Source organism: Coloeus monedula, assembly GCF_965178545.1.
Source record: "Coloeus monedula genome assembly, chromosome: 9".
In the NCBI taxonomy this organism is placed as follows: domain Eukaryota; kingdom Metazoa; phylum Chordata; class Aves; order Passeriformes; family Corvidae; genus Coloeus; species Coloeus monedula.
Genome location: NC_138789.1, coordinates 885,571 through 898,620, shown reverse-complemented (window position 1 = coordinate 898,620; position 13,050 = coordinate 885,571). Strand labels below are relative to the sequence as shown.

General features: G+C 42.6%; 1 protein-coding gene across 4 annotated transcripts in view; it reads left to right on the top strand.

The window, feature by feature from the left end:
• The window catches only part of RALGPS2 (Ral GEF with PH domain and SH3 binding motif 2), a gene marked incomplete at its 5' end in the record, with an annotated part of 86,533 nt that overhangs the window by 54,644 nt on the left and 18,839 nt on the right, over nucleotides 1–13,050 (top strand). For 3 of the 4 annotated variants that reach the window (XM_082286956.1, XM_082286955.1, XM_082286954.1), the window contains 4 exons: nucleotides 1,561–1,651; nucleotides 4,003–4,070; nucleotides 4,725–4,860; nucleotides 5,669–5,820. In XM_082286956.1, the coding sequence (XP_082143082.1) occupies nucleotides 1,561–1,651; nucleotides 4,003–4,070; nucleotides 4,725–4,860; nucleotides 5,669–5,820 (447 nt within the window). Of the gene's footprint in view, nucleotides 1–1,560; nucleotides 1,652–4,002; nucleotides 4,071–4,724; nucleotides 4,861–5,668; nucleotides 5,882–13,050 lie in introns of all 4 variants that reach the window. The other variant, XM_082286953.1, reaches the window with a different exon arrangement.

Sequence of the window (13,050 nt, the reverse complement as noted above, 5' to 3'; positions counted from 1 at the left end):
TTTTCTGATGGTAAATGTGTAGTAGTACATCATACTCAATAGTAGTTTTACTGGTATTTAGAAGCTTGTACCCTGTGTTTCATAATTTTATGACTGAATTCTAAAAGTAGGATTGTTTTTGGAGTTGTACTTTTACTGGAGATGTCTTGGTTTTGAAAGACAGGTGTCTGCTAAGGAAGGCAGAAGCCTCCCTTGAAACGGCAGATGTAACCCCTTTCCCTCCGAGTTATTATAATTTTGAAATCAAGGGCTTTTAGGCAAAGATGTGGGAAATAGGAATAACAGTTCTTTACTATTCTATATCTATATGTGTATAACCAGTCAAACAAACAGCAATAACTCTGGCAGTAACAGCAAACAATCCCAAACCCAGTGCCAGCCTTCTCGGCTGTCGGGCCCTTTCCCCTCGGGTGCAGTTCCGCTCGCAGCCGGCAGGGGCGCTGGCGGCTCCCGGTGAGCAGGGCAGGTGCGATGGTTCCCCCGCGGCTGCAGGGGGCGCTCCGGAGCGAGCTCGGGAAACACGCGGCACCGGTGCCCTGGGATCCCGGGAAGGGATGGAACAAAAAAGCTTCACAAACCCCTGGGCAGCTGATCCCGGACTCTCAGGAACAGCAGGCTGGAACGGCAGGCTGGAGCGGCAGGCACAAGCACAAATCCCGGGTGACAGACGAGATGTATCCAAAAGGGGGAACCCCCCGGAGGTTGGGCAGGCGGGGCGAGCAGGGCTACAACGCAGCGAAGGCTCAAAGCAGCAGCGGGGCAGGGCAGCCACAGCCCGGCCTCCAGCAGGGCAGGGAAAGCGGCTTTTGGGATCCCGGCGTTGTTTCCAGCAGAAAGAAAAACAGCCGAAAAAAAGGAACCAGCAGCTCCTTTCTCTGCAGCTTCTCTCTCCGGAGGCTGAGAGCAAACTGACCTCACACCCAGGTGAAACAGAAGGGTAGCCAGGTCTTTTGTTTGCTCTCAAGCACCCAGCGATTTATCGTCTTAGTAACAGAATGGGGGAAAATTCCTTTAACAGGAAAAAAACTAGACCTCTTAAAACCCCAACAGGAGATAATAAAATACATTCAGCTTGTCTTTCGGACATTTGTAGTTCTGTGCACAGATCAGATAATGTGTTTTCTTCAAAGATGGTTTCCCTCACAGTCCTCTTCCCATTCTAGTAAAGTCATAAGGCTGTGTTTGTGGTGCTGGACTGTGAATCAGCACAGGATCGTGGCTTCCCTGAGAGCTCAGTATGAAGAGAATGTGGGCTGTGAAGGAGTCCTCAGGCAGCCCTCCATGTTCCAGTTCTGAGCCTTCAGTTTGGCCAAGGATGTTGTCTTACTTCTCCCTTACATGTGCTCTGATGAGCACCTCTAGGGTTTGTGTGTGTGGGGTGTCAGCTCAGTGCATGAGAATTGCTGTGAAGTTCTAAAATTTCAGTGTCTTTAGGGCCTGTAGTTTGTGCTCCATCTCACATAAAAAGGCAAGAGACCTGAATCTGTTCAAATAGCTTCTGGAAAATACTTGGCTTACCAATGAGTGGCACAGTGTTAATGAATGCTGTCTGTTTTCCAGATATTCCTATGTTGCCTCATGTCCAAAAATACCTAAATTCAGTTCAGTACATAGAAGAGCTACAAAAGTTTGTAGAAGATGACAATTACAAGTAAGTATGAAATGCTACAGACCAACCATAACTTATTACAAAACAGCTTCTAGAACACAAAGCCTGTCACTTGTGAGACTGCACTTGGGGTGGGGAATTGTATTATATTATGTGGGTGTCCCTGCCCATGGCAGGGGCTTGGAACTAGATGAGATTTAGGGTTCCTTCTGAGCCACACAGTTCCGTGGTTCTGTGATTATGCACCTCAGACACACCAGTTGCAAGCAGCTGTGGTTCCAGCAGGATCCCGTGCCCAAGGCACTTTCCCACATGCTGGATGGCATATCTGCTCCCTTTTCTGTGCCAGACTGCACCAAGCCCTCGCTTCAGGTTGGTTTGGTCTGCTGAGAAAGACTTTGTACACGTGGCTCACCTGTAACACTGTTCAGTCAGCAAGAGGAATCCTGTGGTAGGAGATGGCTTAAGTCATTCTTCATCAGAAAAAAAACATCTGTGCATCCAGTCCCAAGTTCTTACTGAGGGTGACTTAAAGCTTTCACTTTCAGATATACTTCATTTTATACTTTTCCCTTTGGTTAGGTTATAAAGTGTGAGTAAAATGTAAGCACTTGATTTTTGAGAGGCAAGTTCCTGTTCCTCTCTGCCTCTTCCTCCCAGCCTCCCATCCAAGGTTTCTACATCCTTAATTAAAAGATTATTACTGTATTAGGTGATTTGACATCCAGCAAAACTGGGGGAGTGAAATCTCTGGCAAGAGACAGGAACTGAGGATAGGAAACACCCTAAGGCAAATCTCTTGCCTATGAAGGAAGTTTTTGTTCATTGGCTGATGTGCTCGAGGAGGTTCCCCACCCATTCCCATCCTGCCCGCCTGGGAAGTTTGTCACCTCAGAGGGGTTGAATTGGTTGCTTGTGCAGCTCCCTTGGAATGGCAGGAGGGGGATGCACACTGTAGGAACAGCTGTGCTTTGCCATTTAACAGCCCTAACTTGGATTTAGTAAAAGGCAGCAAATGGGGACCCTTCGGTTTATGTCAGAGCACAGATAACGAGGACCCAGACCCTGGGCTTCTCTTCTGAGGTCTGTAAGTTGTTCTCTGCAGTCCATGTGGAAGCATCCAGCTTTACCCTTTTCCTGGGATGTTCTGCAGCCTCATTTGGGAAGTGTCACTTGTCTATCACTGAGAGTAAAGCTCTGTGGTCAAACATTTGAAGGAAGGAAAAAAAAAAGCCAACCCAAACCCAGGTTTCTTACCTGCAGTGTCTCCTCAGTAGCATTGTATCCATGAATCCCACACTCCAGCCTCTTCCACCTTCCCTGGGTAGGACTCACTACCTGTGGGAATTTTATTGCTGAAGGAGCTGCAGTCTCTGCATCCAGTGCCATCCATGTTTTGATAGCAGGGCAGTGACTGGAGACAGTGGCACATAAATCAGAGGCACGGCTGCTGTTCACAACGTCTGGTTTTGCACTGATGGGTTTTGTACCTCTCCAAACTGAATGCTTTTAGGGCTGAGGAGTGCATTTGAAGAGTTGTTCTTACTTAAAGTGGCTCTTCCACTTTTCATCCCCTTACTAAGGTGTCTGTCAGCAAAAAGGTTGAGAGAACAGTGACAGTGACTTGAATGCATAGGGTTTTTTTCTTAAAAGATTTTATTTGCAAAGATTAAATTATAAAATCGTAATGAATCGTTGCTAAACTGTCTGGGAATGGAAGGGAGGGGAGCTGTCAAGCTTTAAACTTCTTCTCCCCAGAGTTAAAGAGATGCTTTTTCAGTGTTAGTATACTGTTTCAAAGATTTTAGTCCTTCAAACCCTGTGGACAAGATACACTTTATTTTCCTGGAGTTACCTGCTCCTGTAGTCTGCCTTCTGTGTGGGACTGCTGGAAATGGCATTAAAAAGCTGCAGAAAAAGCTTGAATTATGGCTGAAATCAAGTTATCATGTATTTTCCAAAACACAGAAGATGATTTTGGCTTTTGAACCAGTAAAGACTAAAGCCTTGGCACTTGGCACACTAGTGCACTTGATATAAAAACTTAAAATATGAAGTGTTCCACGAATAAATATTTTAGCCAAGGTGGGGGGAGAAGTTGTACATTATTTTCATTTTTCCCAGGTTTTAGCTGGAGTAGCAGTTTCATGTGGGTGCCAGCCATCCCAGGGCACTGGAGGTCCTGGTGGTCTGTATGAACCAAAGCTCTAGGCAGGAAAAGTCAAGTTTGGAAATAGCCTGTGCTAAAGATAACTCTGCACTGTTTGTATTACCTTCATAGTATTTCTTGCAATCATAGAATCAGCTTGCCATCATAAATTTTAAAAATGCTTCTTCACAAACCTATACTTTTATTTCCTGATAAAGTAATTTTTAATGTTTCTTTAATGCAGACTTTCATTAAAGATAGAACCAGGGACCAGCACCCCCCACTCTGCTGCTTCCAGAGAAGATTTAGTAGGTAAATGCTTAATAAATGTGAGAAGACTTGAGGTTGTCATGTGCATTATTTTAGAATTGCAAACGTGGAAAATATTTGCCTGAGGCTGTAAAGAAGTGTGAAGTTTAAACACTGCATGTTTGTAGTAAAAAGTCTAAAGGTGATCTGTAAAGAAGGAATTGAGTCCTTTTTTTTAGGTTCTTTAGGTATGTATTGTGGCACTAAGTTGTTAATGTCATTTGGGGTGAAGAGCTATTAAATATTCATTCTTTGTTGTGTCTAGACAGAAGGGCCTTCATGTAAACTTTTCATGGCATAATATGCTTCCAAAAATGAACATTCTTTTTGGTCAATGCCAAAAGTGGTTGAAGGCAGGAGTTTGAAAATGTAGAATCAGTGGGATGTGTCCAGTGCTGGTGTAGTGAATGCAGCCACCTTCAGGGCTTGCAAAATACTTTCACTGGATGGTCTGTTTGAGCTGTGTTTGGTTTTAATCCTGTGCAAAAGCCCTGAAGTGCAGGGGGTTTAATTATCAGTAGATCAATGAGTTTCATTGCAGCTGTCTCTTATAAAGGGAGTTCAGGTAGTTTTGTGCAACTTTTCCATGGTGTTCTAAGAAGTGACCCTGACAGTAATTTTGAAGTGACTTGGCAGTAATGTCTTTTTTCTTCCCAGGCTCTGAAGTCGGAGCATCTCCGCAAAGTGGACGGAAAAATGTGGCAGCTGAAGGAGCCTTGCTACCACCAACGCCCCCTTCACCTCGGAACCTGATACCCCACGGACACAGGAAATGTCACAGTCTGGGATACAAGTCAGCATTTTGCTTAACCTAAAAATCCTGAGCTTTTTTTTTTTTTAAGTGACGTATCATCTTTCAATACAAAAGCTTTGCTTGTAAAAAGTAGCATGACTTGTACACAGTACTTCACTTACAGAGCAATTTGTGGCCAATGAGCAAGCTCAGAACTGTAATGGTGGTATCCCAACCCAAGAGAATTAATCAAAATAGGAAGGCTGAAATTATGATGATAAGACTAGTCACTGAGTTAACCAGAATGGCTCTTTCTGAATGACAAAACTATCACTTTTAGTAACTCAATGCCGGTGTAATTAATTCAATTTCAAAATTATATAACTGCTTTATTGGCATTTTTACAGAGAGACCTCCTCTGTAGACTTCTGTGTAACTCTGTTTAGTAATGGCTTCAGGTTTTTCCACAGAAATGTACTTCTAATAATATCTTGATCATTATCTGATCATTTCCCTTGTCATCTCTTCAAAATGCAAGATTGTAGCTCCCCAGTAATTAATAACTTCTATTGTGTAAGTTCACCTTTAATGAGCTAGAATGCAGTTCTACAGTTCAGTTATGTGTTACAGCAGACAAAAGTAGCATAAGATATTGAAACTAATTATTAACGTACTCCTGACTTCCTCTTTGTGCGGTTCTAAAGCTGGCACTTCCTGCAGGTAATTTATTTGTGCACAGTTGCTTACAGCTTGGCCATGAGTTAGTTTGGCTTTAGGAGCACGGTGCATGCAATCCTTCAGGATGTTGAAGCAGCTGCTGAGACGTATCAAGGCAAGGCTGTAACAGTTGTGTCCTGTTCGTTTCCAGTTTCATACACAAGATGAACACGGCTGAATTCAAAAGCGCGACGTTCCCGAACGCAGGACCCCGGCACCTGCTGGATGACAGCGTCATGGAGCCCCACGTGCCGTCCCGAGGGCAGGCCGAGAGCTCCACCCTTTCCAGCGGCATTTCCATAGGTACCGGCTGCGGCCGCGCCCGTGGCTGCCGGGGCTTTTCATGGGATTTCAGCGCCGGTGGGTGCTGACTGTGCCTGCAGCAGCGCCGCTCTGAAATGCTGCTTTGTTCAGAACAAATCTCAGAAGGGTGGGGGAAGGAGGGTGATGTCATTTCTACAGCGTGAACTGAGAAATGATGGAAAAGAAGGTTATTTTTTTTTCTATCCCTGTTAGTGGTACAGCTTCTGATACTCCTATTCCTTGATGGAAGTGGAAGGAAGTGCAGGGCATGGTTTTCTATTATCTTTTTTTCCCCCCTAAATCGATTCAAGTTTGAAAAGTTTTATAGTGGGATTTCTATTTAAAATGCCATATTGACTTGTGTAGTGGTTTGGTCCAAAATACTCATTACTGTTTATCTTCTGTGAGATAAGAATTAGGAGAAACGCAAAGCAGGCACCAACTTACAGGAAACTGTAAGCACCCCTTAGCAAGGACATCCCTTCCAAGACTATGCTTGCTAACCTATGACAACTTGATATTGTAAATTGCTGACAGTTTTAAGAGCATAATTTCTAAATACTTCTGACTTTGACAGAAGATGGAAATCTAACTTTTCAGATATCTCAAAATGTCAGAGTCTCCTTAATTTTGATAAATTATTTATCTTCGTATATTTGGGGTGATGCTCTTTTTTTTCGAGAACTTCCGCTTCCTGAGTCTATTCTGTGACAAGAGTTGCTCTTTTTTCCTGTTACACACAGCTCCTTTAAGTGAAGGGAGGACAGGACACAAGTGCCTCTCAAATCCACCTGTTTGCAGCCAGGGCTGACAATGGAACCTCTCACTGCAGTCCTTTTTCTCAGAATTATTTGTTTGATAGAATTCAATAGTGTTCGATTTTTATACATTGATAGTAATGAAAGAGCCTTGTAGTGCTTCACATTTCTTTGGATAACTGAATTTTAAAAGCAGCTGGTTTGCTTTTCAGCCTTTGTGGAGAGAAACAAGGTCGCAGATTGTCAGACTGCACTGCTTTTGGGAGCTGTCCGTGTATTTCCTTGAGGAGAAGGCGTATGGAACAAGACCAAAGCAGTTGGTCTAAGTGAACCTGTCCATATCAGGCAGCTTCCACTCTTGAATGTGCATTGCCTCTGTTCCCTGCAGGTTCTCTGCTGTGGCAAAGTTTGCCATTTCAAAGTCATCCACTGGGAGTGGTGCTTCTCCTCAGCATCCAGGCAGCTCCCACTCCCAGGGCTTGCACGGTGCAGGGAAACCAAGTTTGTGTCACCAAAGCTGAGATGTAGCATTGTCCTTTCCTCAAGGCAGTGTTTTACAGATGTTTTCTATCTAAATACCTAAGAAATTCTCTGCAGTCAATCCTTTTGTTCCAGGGTAAATTATTCCTGTACCTCCCTCAGAGCCTAGCAGGGAAGGTTTGCCAGTGCTGACAGGTGGTTTTTCATGAGGTACAGTTGAGAACCAGTCACCATTTAGATATTTTGGAGAATATAGGATCGTCCTGCTTTGTCTCCTCTCTGAATTTTTCAGTTCTGTTCTCTAGCTCAAGCATGACCTGACAAGCTGGAACAAAATTGCCCCTTTAGAAGTCTTGTATAAATGACTTGTAAAACAGCAACCTTAGGCATTTTGTGCAAGATCAGCGTTTGTGTTTAGAAATTCCCCTCTCCCACTCTCTTTCACCTCCAGCCTCCCCATACTCAGATGAATCAGTTTTATCACTGTTTTGACAGTCCAACAGTGTTGTTATTTTTGCTGCTTCTTGATGGTGAAAATTTCAATGACACAAAAGGTTGATAGAGGTGCTAGAAATATGTATGGAGGAAGAGGGTAAGTTCTGGAGGTTTGCAGTATCTATTACTGCAGAATTCTTGGAAATGTAAGTTGTCTGGCATTCTGTGCTGCTGCCTCAGCAGGATTTAAGGAAGTTGATTGAAGCTGCTGAGTTCCTCCATCATGTTTGAAGTAGTCTGTTTACTCAGGACTTGGAATTAGTACAGTCACTGCAGCAGAGAGGAGGTTTATGGTATTCTACAACACGGCTTCAAAAGACGGTCAGGAAAATGTCTCCTGAATGTGTGTACTGAAAGGAGTGTTATTCCTCACCTTGCCCATAAACGTGGATTTAAACCTGTTGCTCTAGAAACAGGACTACCTTTTTTACATATAAACCTATATAGGACTTAACTTTTCGGGTAAATGATCCTTCTTCAAAACATGGACAGAGTTTCTGCTATGTCAGCACCTTGAATGGGCCTTTAAAGACAACTGTAATGCTGCTTTAAATCACTCCTGTGTTTTGAGGGCTCAGAGGTGTTGAGACTTTTCCAGGCCTTTCATATTGGAGGATCTGGTAGGATCTGCCTCTGTTAAATATCAAAACCCCGCCAATGGAACAGCTCTGTCCATAGGAATCCATCAGCCAGTCTCTAACCTAAACCACACATTGAAGTGATGATGGACATTTTGGTTATTCCGTGCTGGGAAAGGCTGACAGTCCCTTCTGGGAATGGTGCAGAGCATGCCACAATTTCTACATCAACGTAATTAACCTTTCCCATATGAAGAATATACAAACTGGGTGTCTGTCATGGCAATGAATGATTCCTAAAGCAGCAGCAAAGCAGAAGGTGAGACAAGTATGGGGTTTGCTCAGAACAGGCCGATCTGTGATGTGCAGCCATGGTCAGAGACTTTTAAACCTTAAGTTCAGGGATTGGAGGCTGTGTACATTCAGCTCATTCTGAAAACAAACAAACTCAAGAATATTAAAGATACCCTTTTATATTAATTTCTTGTGCTTGTGTCAAAGCAGTTCTTGCTCCTGGCACTGTGGGACGGTGTTCCATAGCTGATGGTCGTGCTGTGCTGGCATCTGGGAGCTGTACATCTGGTTCTGTTGCCATCCTCCTTATTACTAACAGGTGCTTGTTATCGGGACAAAAGCTCTTAAGAAGTGAGAAATCTCTTTCCAGCAGTGTCAGGGCTATCCTAATAAGAAGGAAGAAACATTTGTCCAGTCCCATATACAGTGTCAGATGGGAAATGTTCTCTTGAATTCAGGAATGTAATAATAAGAGGAAATAGTCTCTTGTAAGTTTTAGGCATTCATAATGTAGATGGTTGCAATTGGAGCTCTTTATAATCACACAGAGAATTAAAATCTTCAAGGATATGATTCGCCTCGTTCTTAGGTGGGTGGCTAAAAAGAGGTTATGTGACTCGAGTCCTTAAAACCCCACTGTATTTCTGTTGGTTGCAGAGGCTTTTGAGAGACAACACCTGAAAATACAGACAGATGAATAGTGCTGAAAATGTCTGTTTTGAGCAGACAATCCAGATATCTGCTTTCAGTAAATGGGGACAGATGCTTTTACCTTGCGGTGGAAGTTCACTGAGAACCCCCACTCACTGCTATCAGCCAGCCCTAAAGCTACAAGGTGGTTTTGTTCTCCAGGGCTGTGTTTGGATGAGGTCACTGTTTAGGTGAGGTCAGTGTGTACACTCTGCCCTCCTGAGGTGTGAGCATTGCTCTTGGCTGGGTTCGAGGAACCACCTGCACACTCGTACCACCTGTTCTCTTGCCTGTATTTGCCTCCTGTCACCTCCACACCTAAAAGTAGGATAAATTAAGATGATTTTACTAGGTCCTGGTTCCACTCAGAAATAGCATGAGACTTCCTTTAATTCATAAGGTATTTTTTTAAAGAATACGTGGTTCTCTATTAATTCCCAGCTTTCTTACGCTTTTAAAATATTTATTGCTTAAGTGTGTACTTAAGTATCTTTGCAGCAATGTTCAGCTTGTTTCAGTAATGTTCTCAGAAGCTTTGGATTTCCACCATTTCTTACAATTTGTCTCTGCTACACTACTGAATTTCCTAAGCTGAGTTTGTGTACAATGGCAAAATGTTCAGATAATTCTTAAGAAGTAAAGGGAGAGTGCAAAATAGGCCTCTTTTCATATATTGATTCTGTGTGGCTTTTCTCCTCTTAGAGCACCTAACCTACAGGATGCAAAGTCATTTTGCAAAGAAGTTATGCTTTGAGAGTGCTGTCTCAGGTATACCACTTAAAAACAGATGTCAAGGTATGAACACAGAAGCACTGCTGAAATTGAGATTGTAACTTGAGCTGTGTAAAAATTCAAAGGAAACAGTTATGGATTGTGCTTGTAGCAGTGTTGGCTGCAAGTCCTTTCTCAAGCTATTTTTTTTTCCCCTTATTTTTCCTAATCTACAATGATATGGATGAAAGCTCTGGAAAAACTAGAACTCTTGAACATTTGCCTTTGTTTGTGTGTTGCAATCAATGGAGAATAACTTCAGCCTTTGTTCTAATGCAATTGGAGGAACTAATGCTGCGGAGCCAAAGAAAGGTATTTTAAATTGGTGTGAATTGATGTAAGAAAGTGCCTTTGTAAGAGCAGTACATTTCCAAACCTAAACTGGCATGAAATGCATATAAGAATATCAGCATTTTAATGAATTCCTCTATTAAGTCACCACCTCGAAGTTATTGAATTCTACAAGGGATTATATTTCTCTTTAAATAAATGAAGTATAGGTGTAGGTATACAGTGTTTACTTTCAGGGGTCTTGGCAGCCTGTACTGTAGGGAAGACCTTTACACAGCCAGTGTTTGTTTGATTCTTTAGCCTGTACTGTGCTGTTCAGGTGTGTAGGACTCTGAGTCATCAGATCAGATTTCAGGTAGGGTTTCGGGCAGGAGAAATATGTCGGATTTATTTATCTATTTCCTCCATATCAGTTTCTAGATGCCTGTCCCTTGCCCTAAATGTGGATACCCTGCTTTGCTATTGTGAACTACTATTCCTTTAGTGATAGGATAAATAAAAAATCTGTATAACAGTAGAGGTTACAAATGCACATGTAGGTGCCTGGATTTGAGAGGAGAAGATCTATTCTAGCACCCCAGTTCTTCCCCAGTCCTTCCTGGTACCGTTTGGTCCAAGGCTCATGCTCTGGGTGTGTTGCAGTCAGTGTAGTTGTACAGACCCCCTGTTTCTGCCCCATCTTTATCCATTTGGTTATTTGCTTTTGCTGGTTTTTCACGATGAAACTCAGTGATGGTATTAAAAGTTTGTATCAATTCTCTGGCATGATATTGCTGGAGTCCTCTGTCAGAGTTCCTGCCATCTGTATTTGGTTAACTGGGGAGCCAGAGTTGAGCTGCTTAAGCTTTACAATAGTTAAATGGTCATGAGCTATATCTGAGGATTTTCAGTCCATCTGTGGACTCACCAAAGCAGAACAGAGCTTTCAGGGCAGGGAGCCCATCTCGGTGGTGTTATCTGGGCTGTGCTCTGCTGCAGACAGTGATGTTCAGGCCTCTTGAGCAGTTTTGTGTGTTTCCACAGTAGAATTTCCAGCTCTGTCGGGTCCATCACCAGCTCTGGAAACACGGTGTAACCGGAGCCAAGAGAGTGTCGATGACAGATTTGGGAAGGGGAAAGAATTTTTAGTCTGAAGACTTTTTAAACTCTTTGGGGTTGGTTTGTTTATATTAACACCTGTTTAACTCTGGGGACTAACTTCTGGATAAAGGAAGTCTGTGTTAAGTGTTCAGTATCCCCAGAGCCGGGGCAGTGAGTGGGTGCCGTGACCCGGGGAATGGGTAGGGGGTAGCGCAGGCATTCGCCATCCCAGAACTGGGAACGCCACGCTGTTTGTGTGGCTGGAGCACAGACATCTCACAGACATCTGTGTGTGCACATCTGCAGATGGGAGCAGAAAGTTCACATCTGAATGGAGCTGCGGTGCTGGGGCAGTGGAGGCAATCCTGAGCCTTCTCAGATAATCCCCGGCACCGTTAGCAGAAAAGCCATCTTGCCAAGGGCTGCTATTCCTAAGATAGGAAACAACCTTCATAAAGATTTTATTTTTTTTCAGTCCTGCACAAGAAATTTATTAGCAACGAAGAAAAGTAGGAAGATAGTGTCTTGTGTTCGGTGGCTTCTTACATAAAGCCAAAATTTGTTTAGAGCATGAACTAACAGAAAGGGCTTATACTGCCTAGGATTTGTTATTAAGTTTAACCTGAAGACTTGCTGGAGGTTGTTGGAAAAACTCAAATATTGAGTACATACTTGAGAAGAATTTAAGAAGGTGATATATTTTCAGAGTACTGAATGAATGAAATATTTCCAGTTGAGGTGACACTCAAATAGTGCACTTAATGTTTAAACAGAACTTGGCTAGACATCTAACTTTTATTAAGTTAAAAACAGTCCCTTTTACCTCTGTTTTGTTTTGGAAGGAGGGATGTAAGGTATTTTCTTTTGCTTTTCAGGAAAGGGGTGTTTTTAGTATCAGAACCTGTGTCATGCAGAGTATCTCCTAGAGGTTTTTAGAATCTAAAAAATCCTGTTGAAGATGTTTTTTATATGGATGTTAGAGGAATGGTCAAATGCTAAAATTCAACCTTCTCCAGGTTCTTGTTACAATTTTTACAACTCCTATAGGCATCAATGTAATTGTTAAATCAACAGCTGTGATGTTTTGCCCAATTCTTTTACAAATTGATGTTCCTTTTAAGTGTGATTGGCAGTTTCTGTATAGATGTAACTTTTTAAGTGGAACTTTTTGTTTACAAAGCCCTCCAAATTCCTGTAGGTTTTCTCACTGTACTGGTACTGTACCAAGGATTGTCTCTTTGTGACAGGTGACATTTCAGCTCTTGCTCTAGTTTGTTTTGCATTTTTACAAAGCAACACTAGCTTTTAAATCTGTAGGGTACTTACTACAGCAATTGAATTATAACTTTATTAGCAAAGCTGCTATAGTTGCCATCAAAATGTCATTTCGGGTAGAATTTTAATGTATCAACCTGCTTTAAATATAAAGAATTACTTCATGATGCTGTCTTATTAGGGGGTTTTACTTGTGTGGATTTATCACACGGGTCTCAGTTAAGCAGAGCTCTAGTCATATGAGATCTGCACTTCTTATTAATACAAAGCTAAATCTAAGCAGCAGTAAGAAAATAAATAAGATTCTACATGTCCCTAATGCTTTCAGTGCTGGCTGAATGACTTGACAGGAATTGCTGCACTATTTTGCAGGACAGATTCCCCCAAGTAGCCAGAAGGAAAGCTTCAATTACATGCCAGGAAAACTTCTTTTGTGTTGGGGTTGAAACCTACCATCCCGACTGTCATTCCACCTGCTAAAGGGATTTCAGCACCTTAAGGTCTTACTTGCTGTAAGA